The 13,196-nt window shown below is 42.3% G+C and overlaps 1 protein-coding gene across 6 annotated transcripts in view; it reads right to left on the bottom strand.

Moving 5' to 3' along the window:
- Positions 1-13,196, bottom strand: part of ILRUN (inflammation and lipid regulator with UBA-like and NBR1-like domains) — a 111,724-nt gene that overhangs the window by 15,528 nt on the left and 83,000 nt on the right. For all 6 annotated transcript variants that reach the window (XR_008526750.2, XR_008526751.2, XM_002816782.5 and 3 more), the window contains one exon: positions 4,909-5,258. Coding sequence is in view for 4 of the 6 variants with exons in the window: in XM_002816782.5 (XP_002816828.2) it covers positions 4,909-5,258 (350 nt within the window). In the remaining 2 variants the exon portion in view is untranslated. The remainder of the gene's footprint in view (positions 1-4,908; positions 5,259-13,196) is intronic.

A 13,196-nucleotide genomic window follows, 5' to 3' on the forward strand; every position in this document is an offset into this window, starting at 1 on the left:
TTCCCCCCAGGGACAGAGCACTGAGTTCAGGGAGCTTACGATTCAAGAACAGCTGGGAAGGACTCCAGGGTGTCCGTTTCCTGGCACTGACAGATGTGCCATTCTGTTGACATATCCACCCAGCCCTCATAGTGCAGGTGCCTGAAGCAATCTTTTACCTTCATCTTACCAACCTTAGCAAGTTAAACTCTAACTATGGAGGCAGCAGGAAACTACCTGCCTATTAAAACTGTGGTCATAGGCGTCCAGAGCATCATGTTCTTTCCCAGCCTTGATGGCAAGCAGGGATCTCTCTGGAGTTAATCAGATCTACTGCCAACTCAGTGACCCCTGACACTAGCACCTCAGGCACCCCTCCTCCCTAGCCAATAAAGATGGCACCTGAGCCGGGCACGGTGGCTCACATCTGTAATCCCAGCACTTTGGGAGGCCGAGGTGGGCAGATCACTTGAGGTCAGGAGTTCGAGACCAGCCTGGCCAACATGGTGAAACCCTATCTCTACTAAAAATACAAAAATTTAGCTGGGCGTGGTGGTGCGTGCCTGTAATCCCAGCTACTCGGGAGACTGAGGCAGGAGAATAGCTTGAACTCAGGAGGCGAAGGTTGCAGTGAGCCGAGATTATGCCATTGCACTCCAGCCTGGGCAACAGAGCGCGACTCCTGTCTCAAAAAACTAACAAACAAACAACAACAACAACAACATCAAAATGGCACCTGGGCTGAACTGAAAATACTTCCCAATTCCAGAGCCCCAGAGGTCTCTTTCTTCCTCTCCACTCATTCACAAATAAAAGGGTGCTAATTTACTATAAACACCACATGGCTTGTGTACTTTGAGTGTAAAAATACTTTATCTTTCTTATCAACCAGAAAAAGAAGTCACTACTTAAAAAACCCAGCAAACACTGGAGCTCTTCGAAAGATGCCATAGTCAATGATCAGATTATATAAGGGCTGTGTATCTTATTTAAACTCTGCCTCATTCACACCTTGATACTACTGGTCATCAACTCAATACAAGCTTTCCCTCAACACAACCTCCAGCCCAACAGGAGGATCTAGGGAAAGCTCAGGTTCACCTATCATGAAACACCTTTTAGTAATGTGGCACCTGGACTTGAATTCCAGCTCTGCCTCTCACTGGCCGTGTGATACTAGGCAAGTTACTTAGCCCCCTGAGCTTTTGTTTCCTCATCTAAAAATGAGATGATACATGTAAAGTACTTGGCAGCATGCCTAGCCCATTCAAATAGTTAAAAAAAAAAAAACTCTGATATATACCTGATCTCATCACTTTGTCAGGTATACACTTCAGAACCTCAAGCATGCCTGCCTTTATAAATAAATAAATTACATATTCTCAAGCCAAATATAAATGTTTAGGATTATCTCTGCATTTAAGGCTCACCTTTAGCAAAGATTTATGATAGATATCCATTCATATTTATGACAGATGTCCTCCACATAACCAATTCTTTTCAGCGTCATTTGTATAATTATTCCATCCCTACTCGTCAAAAAAACACACTGCAACCAACTGAACCTATCTCCCATTGTCCATCACCCATATCTCGCAACCACAGGCCCCTTACTCACTCTGCCCTTGGCACTTCAACTGTTCTCCATGTCCTTGCTGTCTGTCCATCTTTCCAAATCTCACCCATCCTCTGCAAAGCCCTTTCCTTCAACTCCATCTCCACTTCATCTCTGCTTCTCTCTTATTGCACCCTTCCAGCCATTACATACAATACAGGCTGGGAGCAATGGCTTGCATCTATAATCTCAGCACTTTGGGAGGCCAAGGTAAGAGGATCACTTGAGCCCAAGAGTTCAAGACCAGCCTGGGCAACATAGGGAGACCCCATCTCTACAAAAAAAATTAAAAATTAGCCGACTGTAGTGCCGTGAGCCTGTAGTCCCAGCTACCCAGGAGGCTGAGATGGAGGATTGCTTGAGCCCAGGAAGTCAAGGCTGCAGTGAGCTGTGATTGTGCCACTGCACTCCAGTCTAGGTGGCAGAGTGAGACTCTATCTCAAAAAAACAATACATACACACACATACAAAACCCAAAACACAAATTATATATTTGGACTGTACTGCTCTCTATTGACCAAATTCATACTTCATTTTGACTGAACTGCTCTCTAATTGCTTTGTGCATGTTTCATTTCCCCTACTGTACTGTGGGCTCCTAGTGGGTAGGGATCCTTTTATTCCTCAAGTCTCCTAATGTACGATGTACACTGCTCTGAACAGTGCACAGATGTATGAATATTTACTGATGACTACCTCCTACACCCTATTCTAAGGAGCCCTAAGAGCTAGAGTGGAGCTGACTCAACTTTAGCCAGAAATGCCTTCAGGGAACCTGCTTGATGCTTCATATAAATGCTTTCTAAGATTCTGCTTAGATTAAGAAAAAAAGGAGACCCCAATTTCTCTTTGGCATCTAAGTTTCACATTTTCAACACATTATAGTCAACAGTTTTTGGATATTATCTCTAATGGGAAGCTTTTCTCTACAGTTCTTGCAAATGCTACTTCTAAATGATCCTACAAAGTCCAGGAAAAAAAATAGATAACATATTAATACTAGGAGTTCATCAACTCCAATAAATAAGTCAATAACCTCACCATAGTCCAGCCCTTCCAAAAGAAGCAACCCCTGGTAGGACCTTAATTAAAGCTGGCAGAAAACACCAGCCCACCATTCCCAACCGTCTGTGATGACTGTGTGCAACCATCACAGAGGTGGTTAAAAAGCATCAGTCCCTAAAGGAGAGGAAAACAATTAATGGGCTCTCAATTCAGGAAGACAAGTACAGTGCCCTGGCCAAGAACAGCAGCCCTCTCCTAAAACTGCAGTGATGGCCAAGCCAGAAAGCTCATAGTTGGGTGAGGCAGCTTCCATTAGAGAAAGCACAGGAGCAACTGGTTGTTTTGCCTTAATGTTCATCTTCCCATTAAACCCAACAGACTGAAGTTCTCATTCTAACAAAGCATGCTTAGCCCAGGGCTGGCCCATTTACCACCCTGAACAGTCACAGACTCTGGAGGGTTAAATTCAAGAAAAAATACTAGAGAAATAGGAGCTTAGAAGAAAATATTTTATTTATTAAAGTGTTAAGATGCGAAACGTCTTTCCTCAAATATAGGCAATTTACTCTCTTGCCAATTTACTTCTCTTATAACCTATACAATTAACACTAATCCACAAAATCCTTTGTAATGAACATCCAATCAACCAATAAACTAATCCTTCATTTATGCTATTACTACTGAATGAAGTCTTTCCTACTAGACCATGTGAAAGAGGACTCACATCACCAGGTTTCTTAATTTGTCTCTTAATCTAGACCACATTTAAACTACTGGTCAGGCCGGGCATGGTGGCTCACGCCTGTAATCCCAACACTCTGGGAGGCCGAGGCGGGTGGATCACCTGAGGTCAAGAGTTAAAGACCAGCATGACCAACGTGGTGAAACCCCATCTCTACTAACAATACAAAATTAGCTGGGCGTGGTGGCACATGTCTGTAATCCCAGCTACTCGGGAGGCTGAGGCAGGAGAATCGCTTGAACCCGGGAGGCGGAGGTTGCAGTGAGCCGAGATTGCGCCACTGCACTCCAGCTTGGGCAGGAAGAGCGAAACTCCGTCTCCAAAAAAGAAACAAAAACAAAAACAAAAAAAAAGGAGGGCCGGGCACGGTGGCTCATGCCTGTAAGCCCAGCACTTTGGGAGGCCAAGGTGGGAGGATCACTTGAGGTCAGGAGTTCGAGACCAGCCTAGCCAACATAGTGAAACCCTGTCTCTACTAAAAATACAAACATTAGCCAGGCATGGTGGTGGGCGCCTGTAATCCCAGCTACTCAGGAGGCTGAGGTAGGAGAATTTCTTGAGCAGCCCAGGAGGCGGAGGTTGCAGTCAGCCGAGATTGTGTCACTGCACTCCAGCCTGGGTGACAGAGCAAGACTCCATCTTGGAAAAAATTAAAAATAAAAATTAAATAAAACTACTGATCAGAAAAATATCATTCTTACAACATAGTCACTTGCCCCTCAAATAAACATAAACTTTATTTTCAAAATTTAAGGTGAACGCCAACATGAACTGAAGCCAGGACAGACATAACAGTTTATGTGGTAATATGGGTAAGATGCTAGGCTTAATATGCAGCATTATTATTCAGAGAAGAATACACAGGAATGCTCACAGGACTCCACCACATGAACCACCTACAACAATGAACTCCCAGCATCAGGGCTTTATTCAACCAAACAAAACCAACAACCAGGCACCATCATTACCCTAGCAAACTGTGGAAGACACTGTTTAATCAATTGGCATAGAAGAAAACAGATCAAGAAATCAAACACCTAGAAAAGTGCCTCACAACAATCAGAATATTTAAAATCACAGTTAACTCAACAAACAACTCTCACTTATTCACCACATTTGAAAAGTCAAAATATCACTGGGGACTCTCTGGGTCATGGATAAGGAAGTCGATGGGCCATAAAGGACTAAAAAGACATCAACAAGACATGCAAACAGGGTAAATAAAGCAAAGCCCAACAACAATATTTAGAATAAATAATTGAGCAACATTCTTTCTTTTTTTAAAATACTAAAGGTAAAGAACTTCACTCTTTCAACATCCAAACCATAGCAGAGACAGGAGTAAATTATAAATGTGGATGAAGCAACATCCACAGGACATGAAGATGGGGGTAGGGAAAGGGGAGAAAGGGTAAGCTTTTGCGTTGTTGCTGTTGGCAGGAGAGCTGAGCAGTCTTAAAGAACCTCCTCTGGGGAGCGGCAGTCTAGGATTCTAGGTTTGCCATGAAGGGGTATCACAAGTCCCAAGGCCCACCACCTACCCCTTCTCTTCTCCAAGGGCACCTACCTTACTGTAGGTCACTACTGATAAGTTGTTTGAGTGACTGCTGGGAGACAGATTTACAGAGTTCTGTGACAGTCTATTCTGGTCTTGCTCAGTTTGGTCAGGAGCAGGAGCCCATGTGTCAGGAGCAGGAGCCCATGTGTTTTTGCTGATCGAGTCGAACTCGGAGCCCCCACGGTCTTTTAAGTTGTTTTCATCTGACTGTCGGTTCTTTTGGGGAGAGGCAAAAGGGTTGAAGTTTCCTTCCACCTTACGATGCGGCTGTGTGTTGAACTCCGTTTCAAAAGATGACAGCTGCTGCGTTACTCCTAAAAGTCCACCCACCTCCACACTGAGAATCACCCAGATGACATCTGAAACAAAAAGGTAACTCATTTCAATGCCAGGCTTACCCTTAAAGGCCCAAGATAGCCACCACCAAAAACCCCAAACATTATCCAAACCACAGAATGAAACATTCTTCTATATGCTAGTTTTAAAAGCTTGCTAACAAAGCTGCCTGGTACATTTGCATTGCATGCATAGCTACATTTTTGGTAATGTCAAATTCAAATTCTAGTATAAATTCAGCAGAGGTCTGTGGTGAGATCCATGAAACTCTATTTATAAAAAGCTTACCAGTTGATGCCAATGCACTGTCATCTTTGGAAATCATTATTCCAAAGAACGATCAATAGATAGAAATCAAAAGTTACTCTTCCTAGAATTAGTATCTCTTTGTGGTTTTTCCCTTTATTTTACATGTGTTTTACAATTACGAAAATTACAACTTTATCAACGCTCTTCCCTTTGGGGGCAAGTTAGAATGACCATATGTTGTCCAAACGAGGACAAATGAGAGTGAAAGAGGGACCTATTAATAATTACACCAGGACCAGCATTTATCTAGACAAAATGGAAGATACTATCACCCTGGCTATTTTCTCAATCTATTTGACCAAAAGACACCAAGAATTTGGCATGCCTCAGACTTTCTAAAATACCCAATTTAACACCTGCTTTGCTTTTCTGTCATACAGTCATGTATTGCTTAATGAAGAAGATATGTTCTGAGAAATGTATCATTAGGCAATTTATCACTGTGTGAACATCATAGAGTGTACAAACCTAGATGGTAGAGCCTACTACTCACCTAGGCTATATGGTATAGCCTATTGCTCTTAGGCTACAAATCTCTACAGCATGTTACTGTACTGTTACTGAATTGAATACTGTAAGCAATTGTAACACAACAGTAAGTATATGTGTATCTAAACATATCTAAGGCCAGGCCAGATTTCATGTCTGTAATCCTGGGCATTCTGGGAAGTCTAGGCAGGAGGATCACTTCAGACCAGGAGTTTGAGACCAGCCTGGGTGACACAGGGAGACCCTGTCTCTACCAAAAATTTAAAAATTAGCTGGCTGTGGTGTTGCTCGCCTGTAGTCCCAGCTACTTGGGGGACAGAGGTGGGAGGATCGCTTGAGCCCAGGAGGTAGAGGCTGCAGTGAGCTGTGATTACACCAATGCACTCCAGCCCAGGCAACACAGCAGGACCCTGTCTTAAAAAAAAAAAAAAAAATTACAGCCGTGGGTGGTGGCTCATGCCTGTAATCCCAACACTTTGGGAGGCTGAGGCAGGCAGATCACTTGAGGTCAGAAGTTCGAGACCAGCCTGGCCAACATAGTGAAACCCCGTCTCTACTGAAAATTAAAAAACTAGCTGGGCATAGTGGCGGGTGCCTATAATCCCGGCTACTCAGGAGGCTGAGGCAGGAGAATTGCTTGAGCCTGGGAGGTAGAGCCGAGATTGTGCCTCTGCACTCTAGCCTAGTTGACAGAGCGAGACTCCATCTCAAAAAAAAAATTAAAAAATTTTAAAAAATAGCTAAACATTGAATAGTAAAATATATGATATGAAACGTAAAAAATGATATACCTGTCTAGGGAACTTACTATGGAGCTTTCAAGCCTGGAAGTTGATCTGGGTGAGTCAGTGAGTGAATGTGGACATTACTAAACACTAATGTAGACTTCATAAACACTGTGCAGTTAGGTTACACCAAATTCATTAAAAAACAAACTACAATGTTATGGAAGCTACAGTGTCACTAGCTAACAGGAATTTTTCAGCTCCATTATAACTTTATGGGACCACCATCGCTGACCAAAACGTCATTATGCAGTACAAGACTACAGAGGGAAACTCTACCACCTATCCACAATTAAACCATAAATGTATTTTTAAATAGATGCACCATAGGACATTTGGTCATAGTTCAGCTCTTGATTTGCCCAAGTGCCAAAGCTAAGGGTTCAAATAAAAAAAGAAAGTAGCGGTTCCTGAATTTTAATGTTCAGCACCTCACTCCAGAGAACAGTGACATGTACATTCCTGCTGGAAGGTTTTCAAAAAGCAAAATTCAGAAAGGCCAAGAAGCTTTTAACTGTGTGAACCCTACTGAACACAAATACAAAAAATTGTCTAGGCTCCTAAATAACTGTTGAAAGGTTGATAGAAAAAGGCAAATGCATTCCATCAGTTAGCTACCTAGAAATAGAGATAATATAATCCTAGAACAAACACTAAAAACAAGTAGTGAAGGAAACTAAGGAAAACTCTCTCAGGCTGTGTTTATTCTAAATTTTTAATTTGGGCTGTGTATCAAAAGAAGGCAGCCTGGCTGGGCACAGTGGCTCATGCCTGTAATCCCAACACTTTGGGAGGCCAAGGTGGGCCGATCACTTGAGGTCAGGAGTTCAAGACTAGCCTGGCCAACATGGCAAAACCCTGTCTCTACTAAAAATACAAAAATTAGCTGGATGTGGTGGTGCACGCCTGTAGTCCCGCCTACTTGGGAGGCTGAGATGGGAAAATCGCTTGAACCTGGGAGGCGGAGGTTGTAGTGAGCTGAGATCGCGCCCTTGCACTCTAGCCTGGATGACAGAGTAAGAGCCTATCTCAAAAAAAAAGGTGGGGGGTAATCTTAAAGTATCATACAACCATAAAAACTTAAGAGGTTTGGGAGCTATATTAAGAACTGGTTGTATCCAAACAGCCAGCCTGGATGACAGACTGAGAGACTATTTAAAAAAAAAAAAAAAAATGGGAATCTTAAAGTATCATACAACCATAAAAACTTAGAGGTTTGGGAGCCGTATTAAGAACTGGTTGTATCCAAACAGCTAACAGTCAGGCCCTAGTAAGTGGAAATGCAGTGACATCTGCTGTTCACTCCCGGAATTAGCAACTTCTTTCTCCTCTAAGAAGAGGAAATTAAAGCCACCAGCAGCACTAGTATGACTCACAGGAATGTGCATTCATTCCAGATACACTTATCATTAAAGAAAATATGGTTGGGCGTGGTGGCTCATGCCTGTAATCCCAGCACTTTGGGAGGCCGAGGCAGGTGGATCACGAGGTCAGGAGATCGAGACCATCCTGGCTAACACGGTGAAACCCCATCTCTACTAAAAATACAAAAAAAAATTAGCCAGGCATGGTGGCGGGCTCCTATAGTCCCAGCTACTCGAGAGGCTGAGGCAGGAGAATGGCATGAACCCGGGAGGCAGAGCTTGCAGTGAGCTGAGATCGCGCCACTGCACTCCAGCCTGGGCGACTGAGCAAGACTCCGTCTCAAAAAAAAAAAAAAAAAAAAAGAAAAGAAAAGAAAAGAAAAGATAAATCCCCATGTAAACTAGCATCATAAAAGTTAAACCTCTTGACTTAACACCGCACATGTAGTGTGCCACTTCCCTTGAAAATCTGGGACAGTGCCAGGAATAGTGGGTCAGAGGACCTGTGTTCAAAGCTCAATCTCATAAATCAATCCAATGAAGTGGGTCAATCCAATAGCAGGCAGAATAAGGGAGAATCATTCCATGCTCTCCTATCCTAGCTTTCTAACACAAGACAGCATTCCTTCACTCTACTATTTGTTTTTCCCAAACAGATAAGCCCTGTCTTACAATACAGGCTGAGTATTCGTAATTTGAAAATCCAAAACTTTTTGACCACCAATCTGACACTCAAAAGAAAAGCTCATTGAATCATTTCAGATTTTGAATTTTTGGATTAGGGATGATGAACTGATATAACGCAAATACTCAAAAATCCAAAAAAATCTAAAATCTGAAACACTTCTGGTCTCAAGCATTTCAGATAAGGGATACTCAACCTGTACTTTTACTCCTACTTCTTGTCTACCACCCATCTGTTTTAAAAATAAATTCTTCTGTAAGTACATGATAGATTTGGCAAACAGCTACTAAGCTACAGGTCATATGCTTCATTCTCTTAGCTCAGGAAACTAAATGCTTATAAGAAAGCTATTCTGAAAGCTGTTATCCATAAATAAAACTAATGACCTACCACCACCCCTTTTCTCTCTTTAGAACTAAAGCATCTTTAGGCTGGGTGCAGTAGCTAGCACCTGTAATTCCAGCACTCTGGGTGGTTGAGGCACGAGGATCACTTGAGCCCAGGAGTTTGAAACCATTCTGGGCAACACAGTGAGACTTCTTTCCCCCTCCTCCTCCTCCTCTCCATCCCTCTCGTTTCCTTTCTTTCTTTTTGATGTCTTTTTTTTTTAAATTAAATTTTTAGTAGAGATGAGGTCTCACTATGTTGCCCAGGTTGTCAAACTCCTGGGCTCAAGCGATCCTCCTGGTTCAGCCTCTCCAAGTATTGGGATTACAGGCATAAGCCACTGCACTGGCCAAAAATGTCTTTAGTATGACTCACCAGAACTTATCATACTTAAGCCACCTCCCCCTCTTTGCATTGGCTATTGCTCAGCTCTGTACATAGATTCTACATAGTAGCTATAAAAGGAAAGTCATTTGAGAAGCCACTGATTTATAAACACCAACAATAAATATCAGTTCTGACCCTCCTAAGTTACTGCTGCAATGGGTCATCATGAACAGCAAAATACACCTTCTACATGGTACAATCTCAGTCATCTTGTACCACTTCTAGACTTTATATTCCAGAATGCGTTCACTCCCTGCCTACTGTATTATTTTTAATCAAACAAATGAAAAAGTAAAGAAAAGGTAAAGATGGCCTAATAAGCTTGTTTCACAGACAATGACCATTCCCAATTCTTACCAGAATGCCTTGATTACTGAGATAAGAACTAGCTGCTAGCCAGATACTTTACCATCTGTTATAATAAAGCCACAAGTGGAAGAGATCATCCAATGAAACTGCTTCATTTTCTAGATTTAAAAAATCTGAAGTCTAGAGGTAAAAATGATGGGCTCAAGGTCATAATTCAAGTTAAAGCAGACTGAGAACACCCAGCTTTTAGTATAGCTTTAAAAACTCACACCTAACATGAACGTGGGAACCCAAGTACCCAGGGAACTAAAGCTATGGTTTAAGTCAGTCCCATTTCCCAAGCCATAGTATCTTTACCCACAGACATATGATCTTTGGCACCAACAGGAAGAAAGGACCACCAAATGTCCCAGAGAAGTAGCCAAGGAGGTAAAATCATGTGCCATGAGAACACAATGAGGACTTAGTAAGCAAATGGAGACCCTGATTTTAAAATGTCTGGCCTTAGGGAGATTTTCTTTTAAAGCACCTGAGGCCAGTCACAGCCACTCACATCTGTAATCCTAGCACTTTGGGAAGCCAAGGTGAGCAGACTGCTTGAGCTCAGGAGTTTGCAACCAGCCTATGGCAACACCAGCCTAGGCAACATGGTGAAACACTGTTTCCACAAAAAATACAAAAATTAGCCAGGCATGGTGGCACATGCTTGTAGACCCAGCTACTTGGGAGGCTGAGTTGGGAGGATAGCCTGAGCCTCGGAGGTCGAGGTTGTACCACTGCGCTTCAGCCTGGGCAACAGAGTGAGACCCTGTCTCAAAAAATAATAATAATAAAAATAAAAAGCACCAGAGACAGAACATTAGAGCTAGAAAGTACTGTAAATGTTATCTCATTCAACTTGTCCCTTTACAGATGACAAAACCTCATTATTATAGTATAAACTTCCTTTTGTAGAAATACATCATAAATTACTAAAGAGAGAACATAGCTTTCCTATTTCTTAATCTTGGACTATAAGTATAAAAGAGGCCAGGTACAGCGGCTCACGCCTGTAATGCCAGCACTTTGGGAGGCCAAAGCAGGTGGATCACTTAAGGTCAGGAGTTCCAGACCAGCCTCGGCAACATGGTGAAACCCCATCCCTACTAAAAATACAAAAATTTGGCCGGGTGCAGTGGCTCACGCCTGTAATCCCAGCATTTTGGGAGGCCGAGGCAGGCGGATCATGAGGTCAGGAGATCAAGACCATCCTGGCTAACACGGTGAAACCCCATATCTACTAAAAATACAAAAAAATTAGCCAGGCGTGGTGGCAGGCGCCTGTAATCCCAGCTACTCGGGAGGCTGAGGCAGGAGAATGGCGTGAACCCGGGAGGCGGAGCTTGCAGTGAGCCGAGATTGTGCCACTGCACTCCAGCCTGGGCGACAGTGCGAGACTCCGTCTCAAGAAAAAAAAAAAACCCAAAAATTTGTCACATGCGGTGGTGTGCACCCGTAGTCTCAGCTACCTAGCATGCTGAGGCATGAGAATCACTGGAACCTAGGAGGAGGTGGAGGTTGCAGTGAGCTGAGATCGCATCACTGCACTCTGGCCTGGGTGACAGAGTGAGACCCTGTCTCAAAAAAATAAATAAATAAATAACAACAACAAAAAACCAAAACCAATCAAACAAATTTTTAAAATAAGTGTAAGAGAATAAAAGGAAAATGTTTAACTTGGAGCTCACATCCATAATCTTAACGATGCATACTGACATACAAAGACATCACAGATTATGGTCAGATAAAAAATGTCTGCATACATGTAAAAGCTAGCATCAGAGGTCAAATCACATCACAATCAGCATATACACATCCACAATTTCTCCAGTAAAATAAAATAGTAAAAATCAGTGCAACACTCCCAACTGGTAAATCTGTTTCTGATGGGATATAATTCTGAAACTGCTGTCAATGTATACTGGGGCTGAACAAATAAGTAAACGGATGTTAGACAGTGGGAACAAGGTTTCTCACTTTTGAAGATATTATAGATAAGCAAGAAAGGAAGGCATTCTAAAAATGAATGCTGTGGTACTGAATTAAAGTCAGAGATGTCAATATAAGTTCCTGGTTATAATAGATGAAGAAATACAGAATCAGTTGTAGATACGTCCATATACAAAAGTTGGTGTGCATGCATGTATTATCTAGCTCTGTTTGCCAAGAAGGACTAGAAGTTATGACATCCCAGTAGCAATGAACATACCCAGTGCCCAGATTTTGGTTTCTATATAGGATTCTCCAATAAAAAGGACAAGAGCTCCTTGGATAAATGGCTGATTCTGCGGCTAGGGCATGGAAAATACAAGATAAATCTGAAACATCCTATAGTACCAGAAAGAAAGTGGTCAAAGAACAAAAGGATAAGGGCATGTCACAAGGGCATATAAACCAACCAGAAAGAACTCCCACTGGCCAAAGCTGGAACAATTCGAGCAACATAATAAATAACATAGTTTTAAGTCACAATCCAAAGTATAAAATAAACATACATGAATCCTGGCTGGGTGCGGTGGCTCACGCCTATAATCCTTGCACTGTGGGAGGCCAAGGCGGGTGGATCGCCAGGTCAGGAGATCGAGACTATCCTGGCTAAAACGGTGAAACCCCGTCACTACTAAATATACAAAAAATTAGCCGGGCATGGTGGCGGGCACCTGTAGTCCCAGCTACTGGGGAGGCTGAGGCAGGAGAATGGTGTGAACCCAGGAAGCAGAGCTTGTAGTGAGCCGAGGCCACGCCACTGCACTCCAGCCTGGGCAACAGAGCGAGACTCCATCTCAAAAAAAATTATATATATATATATATAAAAAATATATTATTATATATGTTATATATTTTTATATATTATTATATATATTTTATATATATATATATTCATGGATCCACAGTGCTATACATGTAAGTGGGAGGGAAGAGACAAACTTCCTAACAGAGGAATTCCAAACAATATATGTAGATACTCCCTGTTTCCAAGAGTTAGAGCTTAATTCTATACATCTCCCATTCCCTCCTTGAGAGTGGGCTAGCCTTGTGATTCGCTTCCAAAAAATTGAATAGGGAGAAGGAAAAACAGTAACTCTACAATAGAAAAACCTGGCAAACATACTACTTAACCAAGTGATCAAGGTTAGCATCACCAATGATAGTAGATGAATATCAAGTACCCTTGATAGGGTGCTTTACCTCTGTGGTATTCTTCCT

This window comes from Pongo abelii, chromosome 5 (assembly GCF_028885655.2).
Source record: "Pongo abelii isolate AG06213 chromosome 5, NHGRI_mPonAbe1-v2.0_pri, whole genome shotgun sequence".
NCBI lineage: Eukaryota > Metazoa > Chordata > Mammalia > Primates > Hominidae > Pongo > Pongo abelii.